Here is an 18471-nt window from a genome sequence, read left to right on the forward strand (position 1 = left end):
CTCAGCCCCATGAGCATGGTCCAATGTGCCACATTAAGGATAATTCCATGTTACTGATCACAACAAGAAAAAAATGGAGGGCGAGGTTATAGAAGAGGAGGAAAAGGCATAGGAGAAAATATGTATATGTGATTAGGAAGGGTTATTAAATATTGGGTTAAGATTTCAGAGAATATTTAATGGAGATTTAAAAAATTATAAATTAACAGGTCATTTATGTTTCAATCTAAAGAGAGGAAATAATAATTCATATATTTGTGGGTGTTTTTATAGTCCTTAATAATCTCTGCCTTTGAATTATGACCAAGTTCTTGGAAGTTTTTCAGATCACTGAATCATAGTCTTTAGAGCATAAGTAGTTCTCAGAAACCATTACATAGGGACTTCCACTCAACCTAAGAAAAAAATTCACTTGCAATTTTGATAAGAGGGGGCACCTCAGCTTTTGTATTATACAAATAGAACAAGAACAAAGAAAAGCACCTGACATATGACTTGGCATCTTCCTCATCAGGTGGCATGTTCAAAACTGCTGCATGTGTATACAACATGTGGTTCAGAAGAGCCAATTACCTGCCAAGCAGTTACTTGGTATAGTAATTAGAGACATCATTGATTAGCTAGATCAAGCCTTACCTGAAGTTATACATACCAGTGGATTTTTTTTCTTTTACATTAGAAAAGAATATAAGTTTATTTTCTTTTGAGTGCTACTTGGAGTTAATTTGCCTATTGTTTGCACCACAAAAAATTTTACAGACATAATAGTCAACAGGAGCAGAGGGATTAGAGTGTGAAAGTTCAGTGATTAATCTTTTAAACTCCTGCCACTCAGAGGATAGTGCCAAGATCAGCAGCATTGGTATTATCTTGTTAACAACACAATTGTGTTATTGTTCTTAAAAATTAAATCCTTCCCTTTGTGAAATTAAACTCGCAATGAAATAAAAATCTACCAGAGCTAATGGTAGCTAAAAGTATTCATTTTTAAATTAAGAATTGGTCCATTCACCAATTCATCCATTCATCTATCCTTCTATCTCTCCATACTTTTCCTAGCTATCCGTCCATCCGCCAATCCATGTGTGGGTGACCTCCTCATTGACTCTCTAACAATAATGACAATTTAGTACATACACTATTTTTTTTTAGTGACTCACAGGTGTGTAACCTTCTGAAAAAAAAAAAAAGGATTTGTTCATCTCCCAGTACAGGAACCAATACTGATCATTGGTGTATCCAACAGGTCCTTGAATAATGTTATTGTGTTCAATGTAATTTTATACTAATATTGATGAGCTGCTGTAGGAACGTAACTCTTGTTTATATCAAGTAGCCTATGGTATTTCTTTTATCATAGAGATGTATGGTTTCCTTATATGGTGTTTTGCTTAAGTCAAAGAACCTATCTGTGACATTAAGTGAGGGCTTACTGTATGTACAGTGAAAGACAGCTGCCTGCTCTCCTCCTTGTGGTTCTGGGATGATTCTGGTTGGATTAATACTGTGATCACTGGAAAAATGTATACAAATAACTCACCTCCTGGGACCTGAGCTGTCAGACATCTCCTTGCAGACTGGTTGCTCTTGCCTTGGTTTTTTTGCTCATTTCCATAACAGACTCCAGTTAATAAAACTCTTCACAGTGATTGATGGTCCACAAAGCATAGCCATTTTGACGCCATGAGTAGTAATCCTTAAACTTGGGAAATATGACTATGATCAATTTCCTTTTCCTTCTTTGCTTTTCTTTATTTAGTCATCCCTACAGGGTGCGTCCTTTGCACACCTCTTTCTTAGTCATTATCCCCTAATTAATTCCCTTGTTAAACATAAAGTGTACATTAGGCTTGACTAATGTTTTCCTTCGTGACTAAGGAAAGAAGAATTTATTACCTTTACATATTGACTCAAGCCGCATAATCACAACACATTTTATTTAAAGTCTTTATTCTTAAGAACCACACTGTAGCTTAGGCCCCAAGCAACTGTCAAGAGAGTATCACCTGGCTTCCATAAATAGGAAATGAGGTCAGGCGTTTGCACATATAATTGACTTCAGAAGTGGCTGTATGCATGTGAACACCCATCTCTTTTTGTATGTAATGTTTTCAGCTTCCCACCATGAAATTATGGAGGGGTTGAAATGGAATTGCCCAAGTTGTGGAAAGATCAAGCTGACATTTTAAGAGATAAAACAGAGGTGTCAAAAAATCCTCAGGCATAAAACCTACACGTGCTGGTAATCTTGCAATCTGCTCCCACCGCAAGTATATGGTCTGTGATAGATTACTTGGCACAGAAAAGAGAGGACCTCCGCTCTTCCCAGGGGAAAGAGTCAGTGCTGGATATGAGGAGGATGCAGCTGGGCTACCATGGTCTGGAGTGGCAGTGGGGACAGAAGAGTGTGGTTAGAATAGAATAACACAGTGGTTCTCAAAGTGTCCAATCTTCAGTTCCCCTAAACAGAATAGAGCAGTGTTTCCAAAGCATCTTAATCTTCAGTTACATAGTTCCACTGATCGTGCATGTGATGGCAAATTTATACTGTTATGATAGGTGGCTAGTGCTGAGAAGGGTTTCATACTGTGTTATTCTGAAAAAGAATTCTCAACTCTCTAAAAAAAAAAAGAGTTCTCAGCTATAAACAGTCCTTTCTCAAGGATTGAGGGTGCTTGTGATGGGCCTTCCTCCTCTCTTCACCTGTCCCCTTATCCCTTGACCTCACTTACTCGATGCTGCAGTGAGAAGCGCTTAGAATTTTGGGTGGGAAGATCAGGGCTTCTGTCTGAGCTTTTCCTCTTAGCCACTGTGTGACTTTAGGGAGGTTACTCACTCCATCATCTGCGAACAGTAATAATAATGCCTCCTCTCAGGCTTGTGTGTTTTTATGAGAGAAAGCAAAGCCCATGAGAAAATATACCGGGAGCTTTGGAATTGATTAGGTGGTACCTTTCTTCCTATGTGTTTCTCCAGCTACAAGAGAAGAACCGGATAGCTGAAGCTTTGGGACACCCTGGTGTCCTGTCGGTGTCCCTGGTCTTTCAGGAAATATTATCGAAAATATATGATCTCTCTCCTTTTTGAAAGCTGTTCAGTTTGTTGGCAGATCATCAGTGATGCTTGGCAGAACATTTGAGACAAAGGTTGGCTAAGAAACGGTTGAGTTACTGAACCATAGTGCCCATCTCACAGACTGAGAAATATCACCTCACCACCCAAGGGTGTGAAGGCTTTTTAGCTGCTCCTCTCTGAGACCACCCATGTTTCTTGTTTTGTGGTTATTTGTTGTTGATGGTGCTTCATAAATGTTTTCTTTGGGAGTCAGACCTTCGACTTTCTAATTAAGGGAGCAATGAAGATTCAAGTTATTAAGGAAGCCAGGGATTGACTCAAAACCAAGAGTAGATAATAACCCTGCTTGGACTTGTTTGACAAACTTTTACATGGCACACATTTTTTTGTGGGGCCCTGCAGTCAGCATAGAAGACATGAGGTCCCAGGACCACTGCCTCCTCCCTACAGGGTTACTCTCTGAATTTCCACCCAGTTCTACTTCCTTGGCAGCCTCCCATTGATTTCCAGCCAGATATTGGTTGCTCACGTTTCTTGTGGTCTTGAGGATGCTCTTTCTCTCTTTTCATAGTTTTTAAGGATAGACTTGCTTTTTCTTCCCCTTTTACCAGTACTGACTGGAAATGATCATGCGGTCTCTTTCTTCCAAGGCTCACCCTAACTTTATTTTATTTTAAATGTTCCATGGCCAGCCACATCAAGGTTAACAACACTACAAATGAACAATTCCCCAAAAGCTGACTCTGAGATGAGGATTTGGGGGAAAGGTGTTTATTGGGAAAATCCCAGGGAAAAAAAAGTACGTGAGATGTGATGAACTGAGACTACAAGGGACAGGTAGGTATTGGGCCAAATCCCAGGAGACCACCAATCCTGTGGTGATGTTCACCAGAGGGTGAAGGTCACCTCTCAACACTATCCCCACCAGGGCTAGGATTCCTGGGTATTGACACGTTCCCACACTCCACCCATGCTCATTGGTTAAAGCCTGCCCTGGGATTTGATTCTGGAACTCCTTGCTCTCTGAATGCACCTGCAAAAGAGGTTCCAGAAACCCGAGGGCAATCCTGTGACAGTAGCTGTGTGTGTGTGTGTGTGTGTGTGTGTGTGTCAGGGGGCACACCATGGGCGGGGGCACACAGGAATAATAAAGGACTGGACGCTGACAGTGTCCCTTGCAGCCATGCCGAGGAAAGCTCAAGGTCAGTGAGTCCCCCAGGGCTCCCCTGAAGCCCTGTGCTCTTTCGGGCAGTGTTCTGGTCCCTCAGTCCTCTGGAAACAGGGCTCCTGCCTGTCATCTCAGCCCCTCCTTCAGCCAGGAATATCCCTCCCTGCAGCCAAAGTTAGGCCTTGGCAGTGGTTATGAGCTGTGAGCCTTTCAGTGTCAAGTGTGTAATTTACTTCTCCGGGGATCTGAAATGATTGACTGCTACCTCTATTTTGCCTAGTCTGCAGAGGGAAAAGGTCACCTGTGGGCAACCCCTCACGCTCCCGGCCCTCGGTGCCAGGGATGCAAAGTGTACATAATACACGTACTTAAGTCAGAGAAAGATGGGGAGGGGATACTTACAAAATTGGAGGCAATTTAGGTTATTGAAAAGACATCATTTCAGGCACATTTTGTTTCAATAGGAGCGTTCGTATTGCACAACTAGTTTGCTGTGATATGAGAAGGATTTTTGTCTGTTGTTTTTTTTAAAATATATTTTATTGATTTTTTACAGAGAGGAAGGGAGAGGGATAGAGAGTTAGAAACATCGATGAGAGAGAAACATAGACCAGCTGCCTCCTGCACACCCCCTACTGGGGATGTGCCCGCAACCAAGGTACATGCCCTTGACCGGAAGCAAACCTGGGACCTTTCAGTCCGAAGGCCAATGCTCTATCCACTGAGCCAAACCGGTTTGGCTGTTTGTTTTTTTTTTAACCATTGCTTCTTCCCTTAGCTTCTGTGTAAAGTGAGTTTACAGATGTAGACATTTTGGGCCAGAATACACATTCTTTTGGGTTCACAGGTTTGTGGTGACCTGTTCTCATTTTCACATATGTGTAGTTTATAGTAAAACATTCCTACCAGTTACACGAGCAAGCTTCAGCAAAGGCGAGTTTCCCCCTTTGCTGGTTCTGGCATTTCGCATCTAATAAATTCACCTTGGAATGAATCCAGCTGTCTTCTTGGAAAATATAAAGTTTGGAAGAGGACTGTTACTATTCACGGCTGTGTAATAGTTTGTTTTATGCTGCATGGAGTTGTAGTTATAAACATGAAAGCAGCTGGCAATAAATGACTTTATGACAGCTATTTCCAAGGTATAATGAAGAAAACAAAACAAAGTGATTGCTTATAATTATTGTGCCTGGCTGAGCTTGCACAGTGCACTCCAAACACTTCACTGGCCATTTCCATGTGAGCTTATGCACAGTCTTCTTTAATTGACCTTGACCTTAAGGTTATTTCATTTTGGGAATGAGAGGTACACTGGTAGTATTTGCATTTTCCAGTGTAATTCAGTGTAATTTGTTAAAGAGACACTATCCTTTTATTCTATTCACTCATGTATTGGGGCGGGTAGTGGAATTATTTGTTCTTTTCTACCGATGAAGAGGTTTTTACACTGAAAAATAAAATTGGAGGGTTGGGCAGTTTGTCAGTATTTTCAAAATGTTAAATGTATATTTTTAACCCGATGGTTAGAAAAGTTAATTTTATGTATAGGAATGTATCCTAACAGAATATTATAAATATATAAGGGCATAGTCAAGAATGCTTATTACAGAGTTATTTGTTATAGAAAAAAAATTATAATCTATCTACATGGTAATCAATGTGGCAACGGTTAAATAAACGTAGAGGAACCATTCCATAATGTATATACATTATAATGTATAGACATTAGGAACATGAGATAGATAAATATACATGGACACTGCAAAGCTGCAAGATCCAGTGCATGAGAAAAGCGAGTCTCAGAACATAAAACACAACGTGTGCCCCAGTTTGTGTAGAAAAAGCTATATTTGACTATGGTCGCATATGCCATAGAAATCAATTGTTAATCAAGTAGTTCGCCAGATATTGACTGAGTTCCAGGCCCCTTTCCAGGTGCAGTTGGTACAACAACAAATAAGACAGAGTTCTTCCTGGGATTCTGCATGCCAGTGTTGGGGGGGGGGGGGGCTGAAGTTGAGATGATGAATAAGCAACCATCTGTGTGTTGGTGGTGAGAGGAGTCCTAAATGGATGCCATGCAGCCTAAGATAATTGAGAGTGATTTAGCTCCATGCAGGAGAGAGTCTCTGAGGAGGGGACACCTGATCAGAGATCTAAAAGGAAGTGTGCCAGGCAGAGGGGACAACAAGGCCAGGCCTCTGAAGCAAGATTGTGCTTTAAGTGTTTGAAGAACAAAACAAGGCCAGCGTGGCTGGGACTCTGTGAGAAAGAGAAAAAAGTGGAAAGGAAGGAAGGCAGAGAGGAAGCCAGATTATTGGGAGCTTGAAACGTCTGACTTTAAATGTTATTAAAGTATGATGAGAAGTGATTAGAGGATTGAGATCAACAAAAAGCTGCAATCTTATTCAGCCTTTATAGTGTAAATGCATGGGGCGGTATGATGCTCACCATACTAATGACCATAAGGGCCTGGGAGATGGTTATTCTAGTTAACTCAGAGGAAGGGAGGGGCATGGCTCTAGGAGAAAGTTCTCACCGCTGTCTGCCTACACCTGTCCCATTGAACTGTCTGAAAATTTATTCATATCTTATTAGTATAATAAAGAAATACTAAAATCAAAAATGGGATCAATGATTGCTTACATAAAATAATAAATGAATCTTTTAGTTAGCACTTCTTTCTGTGACCTTGAGCAAGTTAGCTTTCTCAGCTTTATTCTTATTCATGTTTATACAAAGGGGATAATATGTTCTTTATCACAGGATTGTTCATGACAATGAATCAGATAATGTACATAGAGCTTTCAGCCCAGTGCTCAGCACAGTGTGGTAATTCAAGAGTGACAGCCATTGTTGTTGCTAGCTGCCACCTACCACATCCAAACATCATGAGGAATTCAGGATGCTATAAAATTGTCTATCTCTCTGTCACCTTTATCCTGAGCTATAGAGAAGGATAGCAGGCTGGTTTATAGCACCATAGAATCTAATAGCTGATTAAGACATCTGGTCCACCTCTCATCCTTTATAGATGGGGAAACTGGGGAACTGAAGGGAGTATACTATTGGTTGTCATATTTCTAGCTAGTGAGTGACCCTGGTCTCTTGCCTTCTAATTCAGGATTTTTAAAAAATTCAATACTGTTTTTAATTCAATCATTTTTAAAATTCAATACTATTTACTGCATCAATATTTCTTTAATTTTAAGCATTCTGATTCCACCTTATAATATAACTACCTGATGTTTTAATAGACTATTTAAGTATTTTTATTTTCACAGAAAACTTTATAATGTCACTCTACATGGGAAACCATTATCCTTGTTGCAATACATTATAATAGCATAGTTTTAGCATATTTATATTATCACTCATAGTAATGCTGTGTAACAAGCACAACTCCAAAACTTAGTGAGATACAATAATAAGCATATCTTCCTTGCCACATGCTGGTGGGTTGGTTGGGGCACAGCTGATCTTGGCTGGGTTCAATTGATCTGCTCTACTTGCCTCTCAGCCTCTATGGACCAGCAGCTATATGAAGCATGTTCTACTCATGAGTTTCCTCCAAAGGCAAAAGTACAAGCCTGAATGTCATGTCTGTAGTTATCCAATTGGCCAAACCCTGTCATATCCATCATCAGCAGGACAAGGAAACTGCATCCTCCCCTATGCACTATCACATAGCAAAGAGTGAGGTGAGAAGAGGTGAAGACTTGGGGAAAATAATGGAGTATGTATGTATTACATTGAATTGGACAAAGCATACTCTTAGAATTAGGCATATCACACTTTGAGAAATATGCAACTATTCTGCATTCTGGATAAGGGAAATATGGCACAGCCCACTATGCTGATAACCAAACATCTAAAGGCGAAGAATGGTCCCCTGAATTTTACTGATGCACATTTTGTCATACTCTAACTTATTGGAAATCAGGATGCCTCTTATAAACGGAGCTATTTTACAGTCCAGCATAGTTGTGATGAGGTTCACTGGTTGTCATTCCTGCAAAATTGACCCCTGTGACTTTCAACCAGTTAACCAAGTGGGGACATTTGAGGAGGAGGAGTGTGTCTTGGTTGCTGTATGAAAAAACTTACTGTCAATGAAGGAGGAGTCAGCTTCAACTTTAGAGAGAGGGTCATGCTAGAGGCTCGGAAGAAAAGTTCAGAGTCAACAGTGAAGCACTCCTGAAGGACTGGGCCAACACCACCATTCCTGAGAGCACAGCATAGATAGAACTCTGGAAAATTTAGATCAATGGTTCTGTTTTGAAATGGGATTCAGAAGTACTGGACTCTGAATGTGAGGGAGTTTTAGTAAAACTTTACTAATTTATCTCCTTTTTATCTGTGCAGCAAGATGTGCCTTTAAAATTATCTAAATAAATCCAAAATATCAATTTCAATAAGGACACACTAAAAAATCCTAAAGGATATGAAAACACTTGTTATATTTAACATATAGAGCTTCAACAAAATAATGATGACTTTTGGCAATCAACAGCTTCTTCAGTTCAGTGAAATGTGATATATAATTAAAAGCACTTAAATAAAAGATACATAGCCAAAACCGGTTTGGCTCAGTGGATAGAGCGTCGGCCTGCGGACTGAAGGGTCCCAGGTTCGATTCCGGTCAAGGGCATGTACCTGGGTTGCGGGCATATCCCCAGTAGGAGATGTGCAGGAGGCAGCTGATCAATGTTTCTCTCTCATCGATGTTTCTAACTCTCTATCTCTCTCCCTTCTTCTCTGTAAAAATCAATAAAATATATTTTAAAAAAATTAAAAGATACATAGATAGCATGCTTTTGCTTTCAAGTAATGGACGATCTAACTAAAACTGGCTAAACAATAAAAAAGTTTTGACTTAGCAATGGAAAGATTCTAGAAGTTGGGAGCACTTTATAGTTAGTTTACAACAACAGCTCAGTGATGTCAGAATGCTCCATCTCTCTATTCTTGTGGCTAAGTGGAGTGTGTGCTGCTTACTTAGGTCAATCGGCAGTTCCTATGAAGCTGAGGGTAGAGTCAGTCCTACTCAGATCACAAGTCTGTTGCATAAGCAATGGGTGGATGGCAATGACCATGGGTAAGGAGGAGAGGGTGAAATTCCCACTTTGCAAGAATGTATGAACCTAGAATACAGGGTCACGGGAAAAAAGAAGTAAAGGCTATGATGTTGGATTGCCCTGGTTTTGAGGAACTGTTAGGATCAAGAAAAAGAGGGGGAGGGATATTTCCTTCCTTGCCCTCAAATTACTGAAATGGGATAAGTGGAGACAGACATGAAAGTGGATGGGAGACGTAGCATACAGCCTTAAGGATTTGTGTTTTTACGAATCTACTTGGAATGCACATGCTGGAATAAGGAAGCATTTTCCCAATTTGTAATTTCACGAAAGGAAAATCCTCTTTGACTCTCTAAGTCGAATGAACATTTTGTTCTCCCAAGAGAGAAAATGCATACTGATTTGGGGGAAAAATTAGATAAAATTCAAGTGCTGTGAAGCAGGTTTCTGATGGCTATATGCTCAGACTCGCTTAGTACAGAGACTTCTTGCTCTTTGGTCTTGCTGGAAGAAGAATCTAGAGACTTATAAATTAGGCTGGTGATGTCATTCTCCAAGTTCTATAGGTGACTGCTGACGTATGTACACTTAAAACAATACAGGCAAAATTGGCCTGCGTTTTGGTCCCATCTACCGTTCTTCCACGGGAGAGAACTTTTGTGGGAGGTGTTAAGTATAAAGTTAAGTATGAGTATATGTTAAGTATAGTTTTGAAATAAAGAAATTTCATGCTACACACTCCTGGTGGCTCCGTCAGAACTTTATTATGACCAAGAGCACAGAACATGTGCCATAAAATCCCTCTGTTGAGCTTAGTTGCTCATTCTTTTTTATCTTAATCTTTCTCTTTCTCTCTTGAGTAATAATAAATGATTAATGGAGGAGATTTAGTTGGATGAATTATATGTAAAGTTGTTTTACATAAAATATTTTCCAGAGGTGGATATTGCATTTCCACCTCTGCTTTATCACTGCCTTTTTTGTTTGAATTAATGCAATAATATTACCAAAGTTATCCTCCATTAAACATCTGTTTGCCTTCACATTCAAGGCAACAATGTCATTTTCAGATGAAGCTATTTGTCCTTGTTAAAACAGCCAAGGCAGTTGGTACATTCAGACTCAATTTTTAAGTTGCATGATTGATTCCGAGATAGAGCTGGGAGCTGAGGCAAAGGAAAGTTGCCATTAATTGTTCAGTATGTGCTCTCTTCTGCTAGGTCTGAGGGGAGAACAACTCATATGACTGAGCCTAACAGGGAAGCAGAAGGGAGTTAACTCAAGTTACTTCCCCAGGAAGCAGATTCTCAGACAGTTGAGGATACAGGATGTTTATTATTGGGTGCCCTCGGGATCAATACCTGGAGAACAGAAGGGGAGGAAGCAAGAGTGTGCACAGGGAAGCAGATAGTACACATCACTGAAATGAGCCAAGATGAGCCTTTATCTTCTGCATTGATTAGTTATTGGGGATGGATTGTCTTGGGAAGGGACATGACCTTGAGTGAGGTGGCTCTTTGAATCCCAGGAAATGTTTGAAAAGGCAATCCCTGATGGCACTGCTGGGGTCTAGGCTCTAGATTAGAGGGAAGTGGTCCTCAATCTGTGGTGACTTTGCCCCTTGGGGGACATTAACAATGTCTGGAAATATTTTTGATTGTCATGAGTGGGGCATGCTACTGGCATCAAGTGAATAGAGTCTAAAGATGCTGCTAAACATCTCAAAATGCACAAGACAGCCCCCAGCAACAAATACTTATCTGATCCAAAATATCAGTTGTGCCAAGGATGGGAAGCCCTACTCTAGGGCAACAAATTCCCCCATGAAGTGGAGTCTGGCAGGCATCACGGTGTCCAACATAGAAATTGGCATTAATCAAGATTACTTGTCAGACAGATACTCTATATTGCTCACTCATCTGAATCCTCCCATAGACCCTTGAAGCAAGTCTCATAATCATAAACTGAAAGGATGCCCAGGTGGGAGTGAAAGTGCACTTGTTGAGAACATTGTAGTATCTTCTAGCTTTCGCTTGATGGCTCCGTGCAGCAGTTCTGAAACCTTTCTCTTCCTGGACTGCAAGCACAAGATGGGTGATATTTTTGTGTTTAGTTCCCTCCCATGAAATTCTGGGCATGAGTTTCAAAACTCACCTCTCTACCTCATTTAAAAGACACAGTGGAACCTGAGTGAGCATAGCACACATTATAAAAATGACACTAACGCCTCTCTAATTTATATTTTTAAGTAGGCTATTTTGGTTCTCTGAGCACTCGTGATTAGTAACAATTTGCTTACAGTAGCTTGCAGGTGATTTTTGCACTGAGAACAAAACCTGTGGGTAGTCCTGGTGAATGCTTGTAAAGAGACACCAACATTTTCAGGAGCATTCACTTCATACCCTCTTTTCCTGGTTCTGATTCATTGGATGGGTTGAGTCATTCAAGAACATTCTTCAGATTTTTTTGGAACTTCAAGAAAACAAGGAATCAAAGAATTAGCTCTTTAATTCATTATAAAATAGCTCCCGCATCATTCCAGACACTGTCTTATTTTCTTGATAGAAACATGAGCATGTACTAATAAAGGAAAAGAAAAAAACTGTTATTTTTTCAGACATATAGGTTAACTAAACAGAGTCAATTATTATTCTCTCTAAAACAAAATCATGCACATTGTGTCTTTTAAAATAGAATATCCATGTAAAGGGAATAAGCATACAGTCTCTAAAAACGTTAAGGAAAATATAATGTAGTATACATGTAACTGAAAAATATAAAAAAACAACAACAGATGTTTCATTATTATTGAGCTCAATAATAATGCTAATTATTGCAGTCAACAGCAACTGCAGTTTCAGATTCTGTTATTAATTCCCACGGCACATTTCTATATGGTGGATGTTATCATCTTTAATTTCAGTTGGAAACAGAAAGCCCAGAAGGATGAAAACAGCTTCATTGACTTCACACAAAGGTACATTGGCAGAGGACTTTGCCATGCTCAGGTCATGTTCCACTGTTAGAAAGTCTCATTTAGAGCTAACTATATATTTACATTTGTTCATTTTCTCTTCCAATCTAATTCTTTAAGCAGAAAATATAGTGTTTTAGTCAGTTTGGGCTGCTTAAAAATTGTCCATAGGCAGGGTGTCTTAAACAAGAGATATTTATTTCCCACAGTTCTGGAGGCTGAGAAGTCCAAGATCAAGGTGCCAGCCAATCTGGTGTTTGGTGAGGGTCTCCTACTCCTGGTTTGCAGACCACCTTCTTCACATTGTATGTACCCTCATGTGATGGAAAACTCGGGTTGCTACACAAGCATTAACCCCATCATGAGGCTCCACTCCTATGACCTAATTTGGAAAAATATTTAGTCCCTAGCATATGGTATAAACAGTGGTGTGCCAGTAAATGTTTAAAAACTGACTTAAAAAATGAGTATGTGTATATATAATTTTATTTTTTAAACTAGAGGCCCTTTGCACAAAATTCATGCGGGGGGTTGGGGAGCGGTCCTTCAGCCCTGCTTGCACCCTCTCACAATCCGGAAAGCTTGCCTGCCAGCCTTCCTGATTGCCCCTAACCACTCTGTCTGCCTGATGGCCCCAACTGTTCACCTGCCTGCTGATCTCCCCTAACTGCCTCTGCCTGCCTGCCTGATTGCCCCTAACTACTCGCCTAACTGCCTGATTGCCCCTAACCGCCTCTGCCTCGGCCCCACCACCACAGCTTCATCTGGAAGGACGTCTGGAATGATGTCCGGAAGGTCATTTGGCTATCCGGTCTAATTAGCATATTACACTTTTATTATTATAGATAGTTGCCTTGCTCCAAGCTGTAATGACCTGCTTGTCATAGAGATAGAAAAATTTTAATTTTTATTCTTGATTATGGCAATTAACTAACACAGATGGCCACCAAAAATGTGACTTACCGAAGGGTGTATAGCAAACGGTGCTGTTAAGTCTTCTTCTGTGAAAACATGCATGTTGTGCATTGTATCTGCCTGGATACATAAAAGAGTGAAGTTTCTGTCTGTCTTTGAAATCATATGAGTGAATTGTCTGAAACCCCAGCCCAGTTTGGTTTGGTGCTCATGCAATAATAGATGTCTTTTTTTTTTTCCTTAGCTCCATTGGTGGAGATTTCCTAGAAGTTGCAGGATATCTTCCTTTTAATTTTTCCTCGACACTCTGACTTTACTTATGTCTCTCACCTTTGCTTTCCCTCCATCCCCCACTGGCAACAGAAACTTGCTCCAGGCTCACTTTGCTCCAGTGTCTAACAAGAGATCATGCAATGCATCTGCCATCAGAACTACAATTCCCAGCATTCCTGGTGCTCCCCGCGCTCTGGGCTTCTGCTTCTGGCCCAGGGTCTGCAGAAACCAAAATGACTGGGAACTCCAGCCCGCTCTCCTACTCTGCTCTCTGTCCAGGCTTGGCATCCTGGGTTGCCCCAGCGACCAGGATGCCAAACCTTCCCACCCGCTCTCCAGCCAGCTCTGTGGCTCTGGCTAGCGGGGCCATCTTTGTCGTGTCAGTTTGCATATTCACTCATATTTATCATGAAGTGATGGTTAATTTGCATGTAATTCTTTTATTAGATAGAATTTTGTATAGTTAATTGATTCTTCAAGAATACTTTTATTAAATTTTATCAAAATTTTGTATCTATAGCCAACCTACGGTTTCAATTGACCTACAAGTATAGTCCAACATGAATCTTGATTGATATTTTCAGATTTTAAGCCATCAACATATCACTTAATAAGGAATGAGGACACGATGCTCAGTAGCACACCATTACCTAGTACTTCCACCATTCACATAGGATGGGCATAAGTAATCTTAAGAACAGGGGCAATAGTAAGATGTGGCAAATTAGGAAGTGATGAGATGATCTCTGAGTATTTTTTTAGATATAATTTATTTCGTGACAGTTTATGTAATTTTATTTCTTATTAATAACTGTGTTTAGCAATTGGTTCACAAGATTACTGGAAATTCAACAGATGGCTCTTGCGAGCTGAGATGAATGTTGGTAAGAAAAAGTTTCCAGTGAACCTAATGTGTCTGTTTCCACATCTCCTACATGAACTGAGTGGGGTTTCACAACCCTGAGTATGTGAGGGCATCCCTTTATCAAGCCACAGAGAATTTGAAATAAATGGTGTTGGGATTGAGCAGAGCTGTACCTTTAAAATTTACTGTTATTTTTGTGGTTTATTCACAGGCATTTCCCTGCATTTCAACAGGCATTTATGGTAAGTGATCTAGCTTTTGATACTGTTTCTATTTCTTTATTTTCTTGTAAAAGGTGAGATTAACAGGAAAAATAAGAGATTTTTGATGGGTATAGTTTGCTGTGATTTAAAGAGACTCAAAATGAAGGCCAAATCTCATTGAGGAATCTTGAAAGGCTATTTATATCTTCTATTGTGTTCTTGAATGTTGTGTCAGATACCATATGTAATGATTACATAGATTGTGACTCAATGTCTTTTGTTAAACTAAACATTTTTCTCTAGTAGGATTTGACCTCTGAAAATGTTTTCTTTTCTTTTTAATAAAGTCAGGATTTTTCTCTTAGATGAATCATAATGCCTATAAAACCTAGCATTATCATTATTTTGTTGTGAATTACTAAATAACAGATGTTAAAATGCAAATACATGCATATATCTGTATATTTAAATTTTAAAAATCCAAGAGGTGACTGTTAATAAAAACTATTAGTTTTAATAAACTGCAGATAAATTGTTTTGGTACTGATGGGTTGTTTTAAGTAGTGACTGCTTCACTTACAGGTACAAGCATCTGTGTTTATATCATTTGTTTTCACTAGCCTAAAGCTCTCCAATATTCTTCCACTACCCTGACATTTCCCTAATTATTTTTCTCAGGTTGTTAATAAATCTGGTTTACAATATTAAGGTAAAATGGAGTTTATTTGTCATTGTAGGGTTTTCTGATCAAGAAGAATAGATTATAACCTTTCTGAGCTCAAGCTTCTTATAAGGAGACTCTTATCTGGGAAATAAAATGTGTACAAATGTAAAGAAATAGTTGAAATTCATTACTATAGGAGAGGGATGCCTAGATTGATGTCAGAGGTAGGAGACTTAATTCTTCTTAATCTGGTATTTCTTTTGAAGGTTTCAGTGAGCATAAAATGGAAACTGTATGCCTGAATTAAGCTGAATGGGGGAGGATTTGGTCACACTATTTAATAATTTAAGGCATGCCTTTTTTTTCAGTCTGGATTTCACTACAGACTGTGTTTGTGGAAGCACAGTGTGGGAGCATTATCCCCATTATGGCCATTCTTTCTGCCTCACAGTTAGAACTCCTAAATATTTGCTTAACAGAAGCATTATGTGCAAAGGTTTACCTGATCAAAACCTAACATCTTCATTTCTGCAATGGAGTCTGATTTTGAGAATGTTCTCCACAACAATCTTGATTTTTCTTGACAAAAACTAACAAAAATCCAACTACTATGCACATCATTTTCTATGTTTATTACCTGTCATATTTTTGATGTCTGTTTCATCTTTGAGAATTTCAAAAGGTGAATTAAACATGACATACTTAAAAACAGGGGAGGGAGCAGCAGAAAAAGAAAATAGCAAAGTAAAGAAAATGAGGAGGGACACGAACATGAGAGGCTCAAGAGAGGATAGTAAGAACTAAATCAAACCCAAAGCGGCTTTTGTTTCATTTTAATCTCTGAGAAAAAGGGGTTCCTTCTTTCATTAGCCCCAGAATTTATTTTTAACTCCATGAGATCCTGTTTTACTAACTTTCCAATTATTTCAGTTCTCTTTAGCCCATGGACACTTTAGCATTTTGCAACCTGAAAAGTATTTCCTCTGCACCTTGCAAAGGTCCTTGATTTCCTCCTAGCACTCACATCCTGCAGGGCAGCTGTGTTCTTGCTCTTATGCAGAACACCTGTTTTGTCTTCATTATCCAGATCGGCTTCACTTTTTTATTTATAGGGATTTTAAATAATATTTATTTAAAGAAAGTAGTCCATGGCAAAAGTAGGATTACAGTTGTTTATGTGGAAAATAATAAAATAATTAAAAAATATTCCTATAAGAATTAACTCTATTTTGCTTACTCACAACTGTAAACCTACTACATACAATAGTTTCTTTATCCGATTACCATCAAATTGTACACTCGAAACCTAATAATCTTATTAACTATTGTCACCCCAAAAATTTTAATTTAGTATTTTTTAAATTGAAAGTAGTCCACAGCTAAAAAGAAAAGTTTTGAAAATAAGCAAGCAAAATTCCCAACACTATGTTAGTCATGCTGGAATGGATTTAGAGCAAATATTCAGAAAGGTCTCCTGGTTCCAGCCCTTCTTCTTCCACATTCTAAAGCTTACTAGATTAATTTTTCAAAAACACCACTTGGTGCATGTTTTCCATCTGCTCAGAAGAATTTGATCATATTCCATTACTTTCTGGTGAATGTTCACTCCTTCTAGACCAAACAATAGGCATTTTTATGCATCAGCACTTTCAAATTTTATGAAGAGGGAAAAAGAAATCTCTTCTCCAGGATGGAGATTGGTATGCCAAAAATTTTATATGTACTCTTGCTTTGTATTTTTAAAAGATGCATTTAGTTTGCATCATTTTCTGTGATCATTTGACCGTATAAATTATTATTCCCTCAACCGTTCTCAGGACAATGTTTTTTCCATAATACAGTTTTTAAATCCTCACCCGAGGATATTGTTCCATTGATTTTAGAGAGAGTGAAAGAGAGAGGGAAAGACAGAGGAAAGCATCAGTTTGAGAGAAACACATCCATTGGTTGCCTCCTGCAGGCACCTCGACCAGGGCCTGGGTTGGGGAGGAGCCTGCAACCGAGGTACATGCCCTTGACTGGAATTGAACCTGGGACCCTTCCATCTGAAGGCTGATGCTCTATGCACTGAGCCAAACCGGCTAGGACCATAATATAGTTTCAAATATTTCTTGGCATCCACTCCTTGTGGGTACACCTTCTGTTACCCAGAGATGAGCTGATGAATTGCAGAACATGGCATATACAACCCTGTATCCCTTCCTTATCTCACTCACACACACATGCACAAAACTCACACATACCATTACCGCTACCACTTTATTCTGATCTGTACCCCAATCCCCAAACAAAAACCCATCATACGTGCTTGATATCTGAGAAGTCTTCCTTGAATGTACCAACTTTTGGTGGCCATTATATCTCTGGAAATCTTTCAGAATTTGTAATTTGGACAATTGGCAACTGCTCCCTCATATTGTTGCATAGAATTCTGTTTATATTGCCTGTTTTCCCAGCCAATTTGGATTCTTGAATCAGCAGAGATTCACTTGTGTGTATTCTGCGCACACTTGAGTGCCTAGCATTGTGTCCCTAGCAGAAGCTCAGCAAATATTTGTTGTTTTAGGACAACAGTAATGATTATAACCCAAATTGTTGGCTAACTAAATACACACTGATGAATAAGATAGATCCAGAGACATGGAAGCGTGGAAAAGACTGATGCATTTCAGAGGGAAGGTTGGGGATTAACCAAGGGAAATTGTATGCAAATATTCATTGTCCATGGACACAGACAATAGTGTGGTGAAGGCCTGGGAGGGGTGGGGGTTGGAGGGGGTCAATGGGATAAAAAGAGGGACATCTGTAATACTTTTAACAATAAAGATAATTTTTTAAAAAATAATGATTCATTGGCAAAATAACAGGCAGAGGAAGCTACCCAGTTAGTATTTCCTTAATGGGCAAATGTGTCTATTGTAGAAAAAAACAAGTGTGTTTTTAAAAAGCATCCTCAAACTGGAAACGGTATGTGTAGGCATGGCAGCATTCACCTAGACAAGGTAAAATGCAAACATGAGAACTTGTTCAGTTAGGGAGCCAAGGTGAATACAGCATTAAACTTCATTTAAGAAAGCTTTGTTGTTTCTTATGGCCCACAGGCCCATGGGCAGTCAGAGAGGTACAGGGTGTCCTGAGGTCCCTCCTCACCCTCCCTCATGCCAGCCTACCTCCCCACTGGCTGTCATTTCTCAGACACTATTTTCTTTGGATTTACCTTCCTTTTTAGACCTATGACCCACTAACCAAATGTCAT

The 18471-nt window shown here is 39.4% G+C and overlaps 1 protein-coding gene across 2 annotated transcripts in view; it reads left to right on the forward strand.

The window, feature by feature from the left end:
• The window catches only part of MACROD2 (mono-ADP ribosylhydrolase 2), a 1927670-nt gene that overhangs the window by 1310763 nt on the left and 598436 nt on the right, over positions 1-18471 (forward strand). For both annotated transcript variants that reach the window (XM_036322176.1, XM_036322177.1), the window contains exon 7: positions 14560-14590. In XM_036322176.1, coding sequence (XP_036178069.1) covers positions 14560-14590 — 31 coding nt within the window. The remainder of the gene's footprint in view (positions 1-14559; positions 14591-18471) is intronic.

The sequence above is a fragment of the Myotis myotis genome, unplaced genomic scaffold, assembly GCF_014108235.1.
Source record: "Myotis myotis isolate mMyoMyo1 unplaced genomic scaffold, mMyoMyo1.p scaffold_m19_p_9, whole genome shotgun sequence".
Lineage (NCBI taxonomy): Eukaryota > Metazoa > Chordata > Mammalia > Chiroptera > Vespertilionidae > Myotis > Myotis myotis.